The following is a 17,674-nucleotide window of genomic DNA, read 5'->3' as shown; positions in this document are numbered from 1 at the left end:
ATTTAGTTTTAGGGCTTACAAAAAATGCTCACGTTGTTTCATCTGAGGAGGTTTTCTGAAAATATGAACATGATGCAGTATTTTGTTTAGAGGCATATTTGCATTTGTTATTTATACAAAAATTTTAGATTCTTTCAGAAAGTATGTGTATATGGTAGGTAGTTTCAGAGGCTTACAAAATGTACGTATATGTGTTTTTATAAAAAAGTTTTAGAGGCATTCAAAAACTATGTGCATGTTATTTAGTTGTAGAGCAGTGTTTCCCAATGTGTGCGTCCCGGGTCCTCGCCAACCTTCGTCAGGGGCATAGCGGCGAGCTGATCGATATTGATTTGAGTGTCTATTTATGCTTTGAAGTGGTTCTTTTATATTAAAATATATATGCGCCCCAAACTATTCTGGGGAGCCGCAGGTGTGAAAAATTTGAGAACCACTGTTTTAGAGGCTTAAAAAAAAATGTCGCATTCATTATTTACTTTTTATACAAAAAGCTTTCAGGAAATATGCGCATGTTATTTAGTTTTTAGAGGCTTACAAAAAATGAGCAATTTTTGCATAAAAATTCTAGAAGCTTTCAAAAAAATGTTATTTCATGCAAAGAAATCTCAAAAAAACGCTATACTTTTTTTTTAAACTAAAATTCCTCCAGAGGCCCCCTAAAAAAAATAAAACCAGCACAGACGAGTTCTGAACGCTCCACTAATCATCAGGTGCTTACACCCCACAAATGAATAAACACTAGTCCCACTGATCGCACCCACGATCGAAGAAATAAATAAAAACGATTCTTCACCCATCAGAGCACCTGCTGCTGCTCCGACGAGCACCTATCCGTGCGAAACACACACACACTCAAAAAAAATATAAAAAACTTTCTCTAGGAAAAAAAAACTCTTTTTTCACCCTCAATGTCGAGTTCTCACAACTTCTTGTCCGACAACCCCCCGTATCGTATTGGTTAAACAACGCCCGGATGATAATGGACCCTCCCGTCCTTCAACAGGTGGAAAAAGTGCTGCGGCGTGTGCGAGAGAAGACACTCATCGCACAGCAGCGACCGAACGAGCAACAAGTTCTTTTCTTTTTTTTGTTGTTTCATCGTTTCACTTAGTAGCCAGCAGCAGCCTTGCGATGAAGCGTATTCGGTCGTCGTCTTTCACGTGGCCATGCCGACTATAAAGCGTCAAAGAACTTAAATAATAAAATATATCATCGTAGAGTTCTGTGTTCAAGGGATAACGATGAAGGTAAGGGGAGAATTAATTCTTTTTTATTGTGACGTGTGTTTGTGTAGCTATTTCCTCAATAATTTACTCGGCATCCTGTTACATCACTGTTGTTTGTGCAGATGTTTCTTGTTCTTCTCTCCGCGATGTCTTGCGGTTTTTTGTTCTGCCGTGCGTCTTCGGTGCTAAAAGAAACTCGACTTTTCGTTACGTCCATTGTTGTCGTATCCCGCAACACTGAGAATGTTTATCCAGTGGTGTATATGATGCATATAAGTTGTCTGTTCTTCCTCTAATAAATTCGGTTGCCGTGTGTTGAATCGCGCCTCCCGTGTTGAAAAGCCCGGTTTTCATTGTTGCTCAGCTGCCGCATTGTTGTCGTATCCTACAACTCTCAGAATGTTTATCCAGTGGCGTATGTAATCTCTTGATCTTGTTCTCTCTGCAATGTCTTGTGGTTTATTCTATCGCGTCTTCAGTGCTAAAAAGCCCAATTTTCATTGTTGCTCAGCTGCCGCATTGTTGTATCCTACACCACTTTATCCGGTGGCTTATGTAATCTCTTGATCTTGTTCCTCTCTCTGCAATGCCTTGTGGTTTATTTTATCGCGTCTATGAAAGTCGAGCTTTTTTAACTCTGGAGACATGATAGAATAAACCGCAAGACATTGCGAAGAAGATTATACACAACAGTGGATAAACATTCTCAGTGTTGTAAGATACGACAACAAGCCCAATTTTCATTGTTGCTGTAAAGTCCAACTTCCATTGTTGTATCCCACAACAGAATGTTTATCCAGTGGCGTGTGATGTATATAAATTGTTTTCTCTTGTAAAATTCGATTGCCGTTTGTTGAATCGCGCCTCCCGTGTTGAAAAGCTCAATTTTCCTTGTTGTTCAGCGGCCGCATTGTTGTCGTATCCGACAACTCTCAGAATGTCTATCCAGTGGCATATGTAATCTCTTGATCTTGTTCTCTCTGCAATGTCTTGTGGTTTATCCTATCGTGTCTTCAGTGCTAAAAAGCCCAATTTTCATTGTTGCTCAGCTGCCGCATTGTTTTTGTATCCTACAACATTCAGTATGTTTATCCAGGGGCGTATGTCATCCCTTGATCTTGTTCCTCTCTGCAATGTCCTGTGGTTTATTCTATCACGTCTCCAGTGCTGCAAAGCCCAACTTTCATTCTTCCGTATCCCCAACACTAAGAATGTTTATCCAGTGGCGTATATAATGTATATAAACTGTCTTTTCTTCTAAAATTCGATTGTGGTTTGTTCAATCGCGCCTCCAGTGTTGAAAGAGCCCAATTTTCATTGTAGTACAGCTGCGACATTGTTGTAGTATCCTACAGCAGAGAAAATGTTTATCCAGTGGTATATGTTTACCCTGCTGTACATAAATCGTCTTTTCTTATGGATTTCGGTTGTGATGTGTTCGTGTCTCCTGCCTCCTCCCAACTTTCATTATTGTCGGTCGCATCCTACAACACTGAGAATGTTTATTACCTTGTTCTTCTGTCTCGCTGTTTCTTCTATCGCGTCTATATGGAATACCTTACCCCCGGGGGTAGTAAATTCCAACACAATGGACACGTTTAAAAAGAAATGCGCATGTTGGAGTAAATCGAGAAGCCATCCATACTTAAAATAAGACAACCATGTGTATTCTTTATGGTCATTGTATTATACTTTATCATGTGTATATATATATATATATATATATATATATAGTCTTTAGTTTTTATGATTGCATTTTTAATTGGGTTGCTGTATTTTAGAAACATAAGACATCCATATTTGTTATGGGCATCTTTTTCTCAGCCACCTCGTTGGGCATTTTGTCTGTTGTGGCGTTGTATTTGTATTTACAGTGCTAAACAGACCATCTTTCATTGTTGTCGTATCCTACAACACTGAGAATGCTTATCCAGTGTTGTGTATAATCTCTTGATCTTCTTCGCTCCGCAATGTCTTGCGGTTTATTCTATCACGTCTCCAGCGTTAAAAAATCTCGACTTTCATTATTGTCTGTCTCATTGTTGTTCATTGTAATTCAACGCTCAAAATGTTTATTCAGTGGCGCGTATAATGTTGTATATAAATTGTTTTTCTAAAATTCGATTGCAGTTTGTTCAATCGCGTCTCCAATGTTAAAAATGTCTAGTTTTCATTGTTGTCCAACTGTCGCATTGTTGCCGTATCCTACAACACTGAAAATGCTTATCCAGTGACGTATGTAATCTCTTGATCGGTGTGTACTCAAATTTTTTTTTTTCTGAAATTCGATTGCGGTTTATTCAGTCGCGTGTCCAGTGCTAAAAAATCCCAATACTTATTTTTGTCCACCTGTCGCATTGTTGTTGTTGTATCCTACAACACAGAGAATGTTTATCCAGTGATCATAGGAGGAGATAGACTTGTAAGTCTGGGTGGGGGGGCGCGATGATGATGATGTCAATTCATATATACATTTAAACATTAGATCAGTCGTCCCCACCTTTGTCGCTGGGTGGGGGGGGGGGCAATTCCCCCCACGCCCCCCCCCCCCCCCGTATCACCGCCCATGCCAGTGATATATAAATTTTTCTGGGTACTTTTAAGAGTAAGTGATCTATAATGTGAGAAACTTTTGTAACATGTCGTGGAATAATTCTTTTTCAAATTTAGAATGCAGTACAGTATATGGAGCTTTCTTTATTTGTCGACTCATTTTTGTGTAAAGTATTGTAAATTATAGAATCTATAAATAGAGAAATTTTTTTTTAAAAGTATTTCAAAATTTTTTTAGAAGTGCTTTGGAAGTTCCAAGCGTAGTTTCTCATTTTAAATTTAGTCAACCTGGATTTCAAGAAGAGAATCTATTTAGATTAGGCTCATAACCATTGTTAATTCAACAGTCTGCGATGAATAATTTGAGTTCGTAAATTTTCTTTCCTCCTAAAGATTCAAATTTTTAAATCATTACTGTCAAACCAGTCGGTGATAATTAGTAGTGCTTGTTCAACTCGATTTTTGAATTGTTTCAGTCATCACAGCAGCAAAAATACAACCCAGTCATCGGCGTACGTCAGAATTTTATCTTTGAGTTTCATCAAACAAAATTCATTGATAAAGTTTATTATAAAGTATCGGACCGAGTGTATAACCCTGAGGAACTCCTTTAGTTACAGTTGAATACGCATTGGAGAAACTGGAAAAATCGCGAGACACCCAGGCTTTATCGCAAGAAGTAAGCACTTCGACCACCGGGACAGGCGGGGGACCCCCGGGCATCTCCAGCCGAACCAGAATTTATTGATACGTCAAAGAATGCATATAATAATGCATAGTGCATCGTAATTAAAATTATGTGAATCGAAGAATCAAATGAATCAAGTTAAGTACAGTGTGTGTCTCAATCTCATCAGTCATTGTCAAATGCTTTCAGGGTATCCAGAAATGTAGCTAGAGTTTGTTTAACGGTTTCGGTGCTTTTATATCGACCAATTTACAGAACTTAATTAAACACCTTCCGTAATTACCATGTGTTTTTGCTTAGTAAAGGCTACGACCTACTGAAAAAATTAACGTCTCGCAATTCGATGTGAAATAACTTTTTATTTCATAGTTGGAGATATCAGTCGAAATTGGATTAAAAAAACAGTTGCTAGTATTTGAAGGATTCTAGAAATTGTATGTCCTCCCTATGCCTATACTTCTTGGAGGCGATACATTTTCCATGGATGGATTATAAGATATTATAAGCCGATACATTTTCCACCTTCGATAGCATGAAATCCTCTTGGCCGGATTCAAGCAGTAGAAAATGTCTCTCGGGAGCGTATTCGCGCTGTCCATGATTCTATAATAATTGATGATTTGTTTGGCAGTGTGAGAAATTAATGTCAGCTCACCTGCAATGTCAAGTCCGTAACTGATTCGACGGAAGGATGTTCAAATTGAGTCCTTCACACTTCTCCTTTTCTATGCATCATTGGTCTTAGTGGAATGTTAATGTTATTGATCAGCATATTCCAACAGTGATGAATTTTCTTCCTTGTAATCTTCATCCCCACAAATAACCAGTCTTTCAATGAATCTTGTATTCCAAACTATCGACACGAGTGAGGAATTTAAATGTATATGACCGCTTACAATTATTATTACATGATAGGGCCTATACATTTAAAAATAAGCAAAAATATCAAAAAAGAAATCAAAGTCAGTACTGAAGTTTCCGAAGACCGATACACTGGAGCTGTGGGAGGGTCTAAAAAAATATATGACGTCCGGAAACATTAATCATCGTAATTACAACAATTTATCGATCTTCAGAGTTGATATTTTTGTTTTGATTGTAGTAGCCGTCAATCGTTTATTGATGTCTTCTTAATGTAGTGATGAACTTGAATCGAATAAATGGCTTTAGAGCGTTAGACAATATAATGAATACCCTTTTTCAGCAGTGTTCTTGAGATGTCTGTTTCCCAGGATGATCCAACCGGAACCTTTATTTGATCGATTGATAAAACAAGAAAATGTTGCTCAAAATACGCACCAATTTCGTAATTCATGATCACGATTTTCCAGAGAGAGAGTCACAAACAATAAACCGAACAAAAAAATCTTCAAATCGATTTAAAAAAAAAAGGAAGAGATGTCAAGGAGAAGGTTGTAATAGTGCTTGCAAATAATGTTTTGTTACGAGAAGTTCACTGATGCATTAGGATTTTGAAGCCATCCACGGTTTACTGATTAGTAGAGCCCGGAAGTTCAGGCACTAAAAATAGTCGAAATAGGCAGGCAAAAAGGCACTCAAAATGCCTAAAATAGGCACTAAAAAAGGCATTTATAATTTATGGATGGAAGGAAGTATAATTAAAAACTAAGGTGTTACGGGGTCCAAAAACTATCTGAAAAATTGGTTGTTCATAATCCGTCTACTGTTTCAATTACAGTTTATAATAACCACATTATTATCCAAGTTAAATTGATTTCAAGCCTAAAACAAAGTGTTTCAGGCCCTTCGGGATTAGGTCAATTTCAGGGCCACTATTGCTGGATATGGAGCCCGAAAAGAAAATCGTCCGTGGAGCTCCTTAGTCGCGAATAATATTTGTTTATTTAATGTGTTATTTACAATAACCATTATCATTTCTATAGTTGGAACATAGCTACCTCTTGTTCTATGATGATGTATGTGTGTTTGGGGTAAATCGAGAAGCTATCCATTCTTAGAATAAGACAACCATAAGTATTCTTTATGGTCATTGTATAATATTTTATCATGTGTATATATTGATAAAAATTGTTTTTTCGGGTTCGAAGACCGTCGTCCGTTTGAGTTTGTTCTCAACGTTTCCCCAACACTAGTGGTTGGCATCATCAGGAGAATTGATAAACTGGATCAAAGTCAAGTTTTCCGGAGTCTCAGGTTGTATTTATGCACATAAGTGGCTTGAACTACACTATTGTTTTGCGATTGGTCAGTTGATTCTATGGCTGGCAGCGTATTGTAAACAGTTGTTATGCTGGTAGAACCTGATTGGCCGGGAGATGTGGAGTTATCTGATTGGCTGTTGTCATCATTCTGTTGCTGGACCTTGAAGGGGAAGGTTCTTGTTCTTCTGAGAGCTGGTGTCCAGGATCTGCTCAATTTCAAAGTTTCTTCTCTTAACGTTGAGAACAAACTCAAACGGACGACGGTCTTCGAACCCGAAAAAACAATTTTTATCAAATGATGGCCGTGAAAACCTTATAGACTATGTGTATATATTGTTTATAATTTGTGTTAATTGCATTTTTAATGGGGTTGCTGTATTTTTGAAACATATGACATCCATATTTTTATGGGCATCTTTTTATCAGCCACCTCGTTAGGCATTTTGCCTGTTGTGGCGTTGTATTTGTATTTGTATAAAAAAATGAAATCACAGTAACATGGGCCATAGAGCTCTGTCCGCTCCTACCCCGTCTAAGCGTGACCTACGTGAGTGACTTTCGAAGGTCACGGTCTAAGACGCCTTCATATACGAGCGGAACCATCAGGCATTCTGGTCCTCGCCGAAGGGTTGCTGCACGAAATCGTCGCTTTGGAAATGACCGCCAAACAGAGGGGAAAAAAAATCGCGTCGGTAAATCTGGCATAGCAACCTAACAGAATTCCCCGCGCGCTAAAAATGCTTGGCAAAAGCGTATGGAAAATTCAATTTGTGGGAGAAACGAGGAATTTCAAGGAACGGATTTACTATGGGAAATAAACCACGTTTCACGAAATTATGATTAATCACGAAATTATTGGTAAACAACAGGTTGAATTCGTAACAGTTCGTGTTATGACGATCAAGTAATTAATCTTAAACACAAAAGTATATAGCAAAAAAAAAAAAAATTCTTCAGTTTTTTAATGAAAATAAAATATTCCTATATATCCCTTACCCCGATCCTTAATTTCCGGATAAAAGTGGCATACAAAAATATATATAGTCAATTTAGATTACATTAAGAAAATTTCTTCTGGATATTAAATGATTGTGTGAAGTTAAGGATTTGATAAACGACTGCCTCTAGATATTGGAAATTTAGTAAAAACTTTCTTAAATATTTTGGGAGCATTTATTTTATCAGAATTTTCTTCAGTAAATTACAAATTCTGAATAGCACACACAGGTTCAATAATGTAAATTGACGAGCTCAATGAGTGAATAAATTTATTTATTAAAAAAATATTCAAACATAATGTACATAACTGATGAAAACAAGATTTTACAAATATCATTCACAATTTCACATATTTTTCTACACCATGTAATCAATTATTACGCTGCTTTAGAGTACCAGTAAACTTTGGGAATTACAAAAAAAATATGCTTAAATAATAGAAATATAGTTCTTTTCTTGAAACTGCGTGACCCAACAGCAATTAATCTGGAAAAAAAATATATATATATATTCAAAAGCAATACTTTACGAGAGCCAAGATAAAAACTCTACTGAAAATTGAAAATTACAATTATGGCAAAAAAATAGTCTACGCGTACATGGTAAATACCATATTTCGTTATCTTTGACCCTAGTAATAGGTCAATACAGGGACGCAACAAAATACTTTGTCCCCCGGGCAAGCCAGAATTTTGGTACCCCCTTGCATGTAGAAACAGTTAAAGGGTGAATTCTGCACCCCTTCTGGGGCACCAGACCCACATGCCCCCCCCCCCCCCCCGGTTGCAGCCATGGGCCAATAATAAGCCAATCTTAAAATCCTAATAAATGTATAAAAGCATCACTACATTAGGATAGATAATCACCAATAAAATACACACATTGATTCCTTTTAATAAATATATTTGCCTGTAGCTAGTATCCTCCGAACCAAGCTTTCTCTCCTCATCTAAAAAGTAAACAAATAAGCAATGACGAGTAAAAATGAAACACAAACTTTTCTTAAAAATATAAAGACACTGAGGCTCTATAACATTATTAGTGTAAGTGCATAATGTAATTTTTTCTGACACCACACAGTAATTCATTGTGTACAATAGATAGATGCCGATACGTATAGCAAACTATTTTCAGAATTTTACCATTACTCATCCAATAATTTAAAAGAATAACATAGAAATTGCAGGTGACTAAAAGATGAAAAAGACAAATTTATGTAAAGATATTCAGATAAATTACACTTAGTTTTAGAATCTTTCAAATTTCTCGTATTCAGAGGAATGAATGTGTGAAATGATGTTGGCAGAGTGATAAATAGTTACACCTGCGCACTCACTAAAGTGGGGGAGCCTATTTTATAACTTCAGTACCTAGATTGACTATATATATAGCTTAGTTACCATATAGCAGGTATTATATTTCTTAAGATAGTTTACTAGACCCAATAATTAAGAATGTCTTTCATTATATATTGGTCATATCAACAAAATATGACAAAAATATTTAAAAAAAAAAAAGTTATCCATATATAGGATGCATGCTTAAATGCATTTTTCTCAAATTGATTACTGGCGAATGATTTGGCATCGTTATGCAATTTTTCACACTTACTAAGCTATTATAGGGATATAGATAGAATTTTTGAGATTCATTGAAAATTTTAAAAATGTTTAAATTTAAGAAAAATTATAAAAATGTCTAAAATTTAAAAAAAATAGAAATTTTAAATTCCGAATTTGAAAAAATTACTTTCCATCATACTTTCTTGAAACCCCAAAGAAATTGGAATGTATTATTCTTGAGAAAGAAGAAAAACCAGTTTTTGCATGGGCAAAATTTAATCCATGAGGTATTTGTTTCAAAACTCATGCATGTAGTGCGAGGGAAAAAATTTAAAAACCTTTTTCCAAGCAAGATAATGATTTAAGCTGAACATGCAATTAATTTAGCGATAAATCGCCAAACTAAGAGCCGAGAAAGTGAGCATTCCACGATAAATTCATAAATAATTTGAATTTAAATTAGTTCTCTTGGTCAAAATTATGTACCTATGCATCTTTTCTCTTAAATCAAACGGAACAAAAAACCGGGAAAATGATTGAAAATCACCATAACTTTTATATCTAAACACAACACGTGAGCAATGGCGCCAAATATCGTCTGCTACCTCCAAACGATTTATTTTTTCATATAGTTCTCATTTAAAATCATTATCACAAATACGATTTTGAAAAAATGAAATTCACACAGAATAATTAAATTTAACTCACTTCACACAGGCGAGTTCCGTTTCCTGGTATGAAATCGTCTCTCCTGGAGTTCACGATCCACTTCTCGCGTCGTTCTTTTTCCGCCGGAAATCTAAACATTCTAAAACCATTTTTGTCGGAATTGGAACACTTTGGAGCCGAACAACAAGGCATTTCTGAAGTTATTTCACGAAAAAAATCGATAAAAACAACTAAAAACACAATAAATTTAACTAATATATAGGAGCGTTAAAAGGACCCTACAATGCGATGATAGTAAGCAGTGCTACAAAAAGGACCAGAATGCCGCATGCGCCAGCCTGTGTATTAAGGAGTTCTAACCCCGTCTTGTGCGAGCCATGACGTCAACTGATGACTTCTTCTGGTAGTCGTCGGTCAGCTATGCATATACAATGCCTGAACGAGACATACAGGGTGATTCAGGAAAGATGGGAAAAAACTAAGTGATCTCAGACACCAATACAAACAATTGTCATCAAAGAATGCATGGTCCAACTTAAAAGGCAAACGCGCTTGCGCGTTTCGAAACGGCCGCTCCGCAAACGTTGAAACGGCATTCCTGTTGAAATTTATCGGGAGAAAAAGAACACCACATGCATGCAAATGTAACCTGGGGAAGAAGAAGAAATTGTATGCAAATCTGCGTCACAGTGAATAAAAGGTGCGTGCGCCAGTTCTGTGATGTTATTCCAGCGTGCAACCGTTCTAACAGTTGTAACGTACGGGATGGCGTCCGTGCCTTTTATTCACTGTGACGCATATTTGCATACGGTTTCCTCTTCTTTCCCAGGTTACATTTGCATGCATTGTATATTTCTTTTTCTCCCAATAAATTTCAACAGGAATGCCGTTTTAACGTTTGCGGAGCGGCCGTTTCGAAACGCGCAAGCGCGTTTGCCTTTTAAGTTAGACCATGCATTTTTTGATGATAGTTGTTTCACTTCTTAAAGTTTCTGAATCACCCTGTATAATGTGAAGCATGTGGAGAAACATATCTCTGATTTTTCTCATAACATAGCTGCGTTCATCTGAAACAAAATCATTCATATCTAACACCATCCGTTCAAAGAAAAGTTAATTCATGACAAAGCTAAGTTCCCTATCTGTCAGATCGCTCATTCGCGTTTCAATGGGGACTTTTGATGAAAATTAATACTAAAAGCTGGTAAAAAAATTTCAAAAACCAATCCTTTTCGTTCTCAATGCTCAAAATATCCAAGTTTTGCAGATTATGGCTTCTGAAATTTAATTATAAACTTAAAATTACGTTAAACGTAGGCACTTTTACAAAAAAAAAAAAGCTGGAAAATAGGCAAAAAAGGGACATCTGGGATTTTGCCTGAACTTCGGGGTTCTAGTGAGAAAAATCAGAATATCCATTAATTGATTCATTCTATGAATACCTATGAGAGAGTACCTATGAGTACCTGATTCACACACACACGCATGCACTCGGAAATGAAAGAAAAATTATAAGTTGGTTTTTTTTTTTTAATTATTTTCACCAACAACAGTGGGATATCGTCATGGACGCAATTGAATAATTTTACTTTCAATGAAGAGACTTGTATCGGAATATTTAACCCATATATGCTAAACCCATGGCCTGAGGGGCAAATAAGGCCTCACGACCTCAAATCACAGCATATCATTTGAGTAACTTGTGGCACAGTTTCGGAGCCCCTGGGCAGCCTGCGGCACATTTCTTAATCACTTTAGTAGCCTTCGGTGAGTTTCCAGATCCCTCAAGTGGCCCACGGCACATTTTCAGATCACTTAAATGACCCGTATAGCACATTTACAAATCACCAAACTGAGCTGCGGCAGATCACTGAAGTGACCCGAACCACAGTTTCAGTCACTGAAGCCGCCAGCGGCACATCTACAGATTGCCTAAGTGACTCGCGGTACATTTAAAGATCACTTAAGGGACCAGCGATTCAGTTCCATCTCATTAAAGATGCCCACGGCACATTTCCAGGTCTCATAAGTGACCGCAGCACATTTTCAGATCCATCTGAGTAACCTGCAGCGCTCTCCCAGATCACTTAATCAATTAGCCGTATTTCAAACTCAGCCACCTCGTTGGGCATTTTGCCTGTTGTGGCGTTGTATTTGTATTTGTATTTATAAACGAACCAAAAGTGCTCCGCACTCTTTCCTAAAGAATGAGCACCCTTGATTTAACCGCTTAAATACAGGTTTCTCGGCAACTAATTTGGATAGTGTACTATTGAAGTACAAGCGAAAAATCTCATAAAAACTGGTATTACGGTTGACATTTAGAAAACAAGGAGAAGGAAAAAAAAAAAAGATGAGTCGAGCAGGTTTTTTTACATTCTTTCCCGTTCTCTCACCAACCCTTGCCCATACGTACATGATATATATTTTTTTAATAAGTGTGGTGTGAGATATTTAATTTCAAAAATAGCAACAAAGTTAGGTAAGAATAGCAAAAACCAACGGACAAAACTCTATTCTATTATTTAGGCTGTTCTTTCCCAACTTTCCTCCGAATTTGTGAATTAAAATATCCCGGCGAATATTGCATTTAGAAACGTAGTTTTTTTTTACTTGTCTCAGGGAAGACGGGACAACAACTTTCTAATTTTGTCTTTTGAGGACAGGGTGTCCGTTTAAAAAGTTAATATATTTTTTTTAATTTTAATAACTACGCTTGCAACATGAATGACGTATCCGAGGTCTAACGTTATTTGGATACTTTTCGTAATTGGAAGTTTGCTCTCTAGGATCAACGGTTCGCCAGTAAAATGCGGTCAAGGGGAATAAAGTAATCACCCTTTAGAATCGATATAACGGGCCCAGCTAAGTGTGAGATCTCACTGAACAATGCATCGCATCATCCGACTCATTAAATTCGCTCCATTTAAATTTCTTCGAAATTCTCCATTAAAATTATGATCCTACAAAAATCCATGACAATCATCCCCTGATGTTGGTATTGCCAAAAGTCACTAAATGGGTTTTTTTAGCCTTCAGACTAGCTAATTTCTTCAAAGACAGAATTCGAATATCAGCACTTGAAGATAATATATTCGAACATTCGAAATATATCTTGAAGTGCTGAAAGAAAAACTGGAGGATATTCCGAAAAATGTGATCTTAATCGTCTTAAGGAAAACCTTCAAGACATCTTAATAATTCATATTATTAGTCCAAGTTCAAGGGAGATTGAGTCCAGATAAAGTCACTCTCGCTCTTCAAAAAAATAAAAATAAATAATAATAATAATAATTGCAATAATCCATTCACAAAAAAACAAAAAAAACCATCCCACCGTAATTTCTCGAGTGTCACATTCGCTATCATCATCAGCTCGGTAGTCGACACATCAAATAGACGAGACACCCGAAACACGTGATTGTATTTTCGCCATCAGTGAGCGCTATCCTACGTAGTCTTGGTATATTGGCACTTTTTAAATGGTTCCCAACTTCGAGGTACGAATGCGAGATCCGATCTTCCCGTAAAAGAAAGCCTCTTCGCAGAGATCAACAAACCTACTACGGTAGAAAATGTTCGATCATTACACTTCACTCACAATTTCAAATACCAGATGCCAACACCAAACATTCACACACACACACACACAACACCAGATTCGCATTCAGACTATTAAGTAAAAAATAGATACACACACTTCCAGTTCAATTTTATCGGTAGTAAATTTGTCAATGGCAATTATAGACTGGAGTTGTGCTCGGTCTTAAAGACAAAAAAAATTGTAGAGATGTTTGCCATGGCTCCAAATAGCGAAGGTTGACAGAGCTAAAAAATTAGCATTGGGACTCGGCGAAGAGACATTGTATCGCTTCTTCTGTCTTCAATTAATTAAAGACATATTCAATTTAATTCCGTCTTGTTTAATTGAAAGGGGCCGTAAGCAAATTTTTAGCCATTTTTGACCCCCCTATCCTCTTGTCAGCAAAACTTTGTCATCACTGCCCCCTACCTCCTAACGCATATTGGTGGGATCAGAAACGTACGCGGGAGGGGACATAGGGAGCTCGTGTACCCCCCCCCCCTTCCCGCTCAAACCAAATTAATTTTTTAATGCAAGAAATATTTAAAATAAATTACAATTTCGAAAGAAAATACCTTTATATGTTACTATAATCGATTTCTATTAATTTAAAGGCTAAGAAGTCAAAATTTCTTTTTATAAGCGATTCATGGCAACACACCCTGACATAATACTTGAATGACCCCAGATTTTCCATTGGAATTATGTGGAAAATCATTCCCATACATTCTGTGCATTCGTGCTGCCTCTGTGGTACTTACGTTTGCAGCTCCGTAAATGAAATGTATGTCTGCTTTTTCAGTATTACTAATGTGCGCCATTATCCTGTACGTTACAACTGATAGAACGGTTGTATGGTGGAATAACTTCACAGGGCTGATGTCTACTCCTTTTACATACTGTGAGGCAGATTTGCATACGGTTTCTTCTTCTCTAGCTTACATTTGTATGTATGGTGGTCTTTTTCTCTCTATAAATCAATAGGAATGCCGTTTTAACGTTTGCGGAGCAGCCGTTTCGAACCGCGCTAGCGCGTTTGCATTTCATGTTAGACCGTGCATTCTTCGATGACAATATAGGTATTGTCAAAAGTCCCTAAATGGCATTTTTGCCTTCAGACTAGCTAATTTCTTCAAAAACAGAATTTCAAAAACATTCAAAGAATATCTTCTAGCGCTGAAGGGAAAAACTGGAGTCTACTGCGAAGACCAGGTGATCTTAATCATCTTAAGGAAAACACTCAGAACCTTCAAGACATACTAATAGTTCATATTATTAGTCCAAGTTCAAGGGAGATTGAATACAGATAAAGTCACTCTCACTCTTCACATAAAAAATTAATCGTAATAATCCATTCATGTCTCAAAAAAAAAACCAAAACTCCAAGGTCGTAATTTCTCGAATGTGTCACATTCGCCATCATCGGCTCGGTCGTCGACACATCAAATAGACGAGACACCTCAAACACATGACTGTACTTTTCGCCATCAGCTAACGCTATCGTACGTAGTCGTCTTTAATGGCGGCTATTGAAAACTACTTTTTTTGCTTAGCTTTCTTTTTCTGTTTTAATATTATGATTATTATTTTTTTTTTTTTCGTATCCAGGCTACATTACGAGTGTCAAGTTTATTGTCATTAGAATAAATGATATGGAAGGGAAGTAAGTTAGAGAGAGGGAGAAAAAGAAAATGGCCTCCGTCATTGCTCCGTGTGAAATTAAAGATGATGCTTCAGGAAGAGGCAAAAGAGAAATCAAAAGCGGAACAGTTGGCTTCAGTCCCAAAAGATTCGTATTTACTGTGAGCATCTGACAACACCGGCCACAAGTCATTATATATTTTAGAAAAGAAAAGGAATAAAAACTCATTCTCCTAAAGTTCACACTGGCAATAGCCCGGTTATTCCTTCTCTCATGGCTTGAGAATATTTCTTAATTGTAGCATCATCGTCTTAAATGAGCTTTGAATTTGTTACTTCTATTACTTTGAAGGCGCTTGAAAACAATAGTAAGTGGGATTTTCAGGGTCTCTTCCTCTGCGATATTATCACTTACTTTAAGGTTATTACAGTACATTGCTTTTATTAAGTACTAGCTGTAATACCGGGTTTTCTCCCGTAGTCTTGGCGGCATCAAAGAAGTGACAAACCATTGTATAGGATAACCATGTCTGAAACGTATTGTTTATCGTCCGTAAACACATTCCGGAAAAAAAAAAAACATTGTTGAGGTGGAGAAAGCAGTGTTGTTCGTAATTTTTTTGCCCATTTCGTGTATTTGTCCAGATCTAACGAAATTTTTAAAGTAGTCTATCATTCAAGTCGGTTCCTGTTTGGTATACTGTATATGCAAAATTTGGCACCTAATGAAATTGTAGATTTGTAAAGATAACCATAGGCGTACGCAGGATTTTCTCGGGGGGGGCTTCAATTTTTTTTCTTCTCAAAGGTGGGGGGGGTAACGTTTTTTTTCTCCAAAATAGCACTATAATCTCGGTTTGAGATTATAGTGCTATTTTGGAGAAAATTAGGCTATTAGTGCTATTTTATTACCTCTTTGCGTACGCCAATGCAGATAACATACAAATAGACACACACACACACACACACAGATAATCAACTATATATACATGCATTGTTTAACTCCTCCACTTACGTACAGAATCTGTTCCGAGCATCATTCGTAAGTCGATTCTTGTTACTTTAGCAGTTTGAAATTTCCAACAAAGCTCCCAAAACTTAGTGGTTTCCAACGAGGCTCCCAAAAAACTCCAGGGTTTCCAACATTATCTTCCAACTTTGCGAGTCTCTCTCGTAATATCGAGTTTATCAGCAACTTCCTTGAAAGTTTGGATCTTACAACAATGCTCTCATTTTTTTTTTTTTTTTTTGGTTTTTAACAATGCTATCGGAACAATTGAATTTCATTAATTCTCTAAAATCTCTGGGGTTTCCAACAATGCTATCAGAATTATTGGGTTTCAACAATTTTATCGAAATTTGAAGCTTTTGAACAATGCTGTGCTGTTTTTAAACAATGCTATAAACTATGGTTTTTAAACAATGCTATAAACTATGGTTTTTAAACAATGCTATAAACTATGGTTTTTAAACAATGCTATAAACTATGGTTTTTAAGCAATGCTATAAACTATGGTTTTTAAACAATGCTATAAACTATGGTTTTTAAACAATGCTATAAACTATGGTTTTTAAACAATGCTATAAACTATGGTGTTTTCAACTATGCTATCAAAACTATGGTGTTTCCAACTATGCTATCAAAACTAGGTGTTTCCAAAAATGCTATCGAAATTCGGGGTTTTCAACAATGCTATCTCAATTTCCGGTCTTCAACAATATTGTCAAAATCTTGGGGGTTTCCAACAATGATCTCAAAACGTATTGCATGTCTCTTGCGACTTTGAGTCTAGCAATAACATTTTAGGTTTCACAGCAGCGTCCTCATGTTTCTAATAATACTTGTGCAAGTTAAAAGTTTCCAAAATGATCTCAAAATTGTGCGGGTTTTTCAACGACGCTATGAAAAGTCTAGGGTTTCCAACAATGATCTCGTAACATTTCGTACATGTCTTGCGTCTTCGCATTATTGTTATATTTTCGTAATTTTGAATTTTAGAGCAGTGCTCTCGTAATTCTGCGCTTCTAACAATACTTTTGCAACTTCAAGGTCTCCAGTAAGCACTCAAGAAATATACAGGTTTTGAACAATGCTTAAGCAACTGAAAGACAACAACATATTCTTGATTTAAAAAAAACAATTGATTATTTTTCTTATAAGCATTGTTTCTAACAATACTTAGTTCCTGCGACTATTTACAAAGCTTCGGAATATACAATTCTAAACAACGAATATTAATTTTTGGCCATAAAGTGACCAAAATTTCCATCAAAAACAAAATAAATCAAACGATTTTTGCTTACTGTTACCTCGAAACATAAATTTGTTGTGCATTTTAATGAAAAGTTCAATCTGACTGGACGGTCGCCCTCAACGAAATGCTCAGTCCGTTGGACTTCGAATTTATGCATGAGGTCACTCCGTTTATAAAGACATTTTTGTTAATGTATTTTCTGGAGTAACCTCGCAACGAAGTTTGTCAAATCTCAAAAATCGTAGCAGCTGTTCTCGCGTTATATTAGGCTTCTCCCGACTTTCTCAATAGATAAATAAATCGGAGTGGTTTCAT

At 36.5% G+C, this 17,674-nt stretch overlaps 1 protein-coding gene across 4 annotated transcripts in view; it reads left to right on the top strand.

The window, feature by feature from the left end:
* axo (axotactin) overlaps window positions 1-17,674 on the top strand; it is a 109,330-nt gene that overhangs the window by 11,746 nt on the left and 79,910 nt on the right. The window contains exon 1 of one of the 4 annotated variants that reach the window (XM_089237167.1): window positions 1,034-1,247. The exons of 2 other annotated variants lie outside the window; for them this stretch is intronic. In XM_089237167.1, coding sequence (XP_089093293.1) covers window positions 1,242-1,247 — 6 coding nt within the window. In that variant the 5' untranslated portion in view covers window positions 1,034-1,241. Of the gene's footprint in view, window positions 1-1,033; window positions 1,248-17,674 lie in introns of those variants that run through there. One more of the 4 variants, XM_089237158.1, reaches the window with a different exon arrangement.

Source organism: Pholcus phalangioides, unplaced genomic scaffold (assembly GCF_987345545.1).
Source record: "Pholcus phalangioides strain wild (caught in Gottingen) unplaced genomic scaffold, Ppha-v1.0 ptg000002l_1, whole genome shotgun sequence".
In the NCBI taxonomy this organism is placed as follows: domain Eukaryota; kingdom Metazoa; phylum Arthropoda; class Arachnida; order Araneae; family Pholcidae; genus Pholcus; species Pholcus phalangioides.
This window is presented reverse-complemented; position numbering and strand designations above follow the sequence as displayed.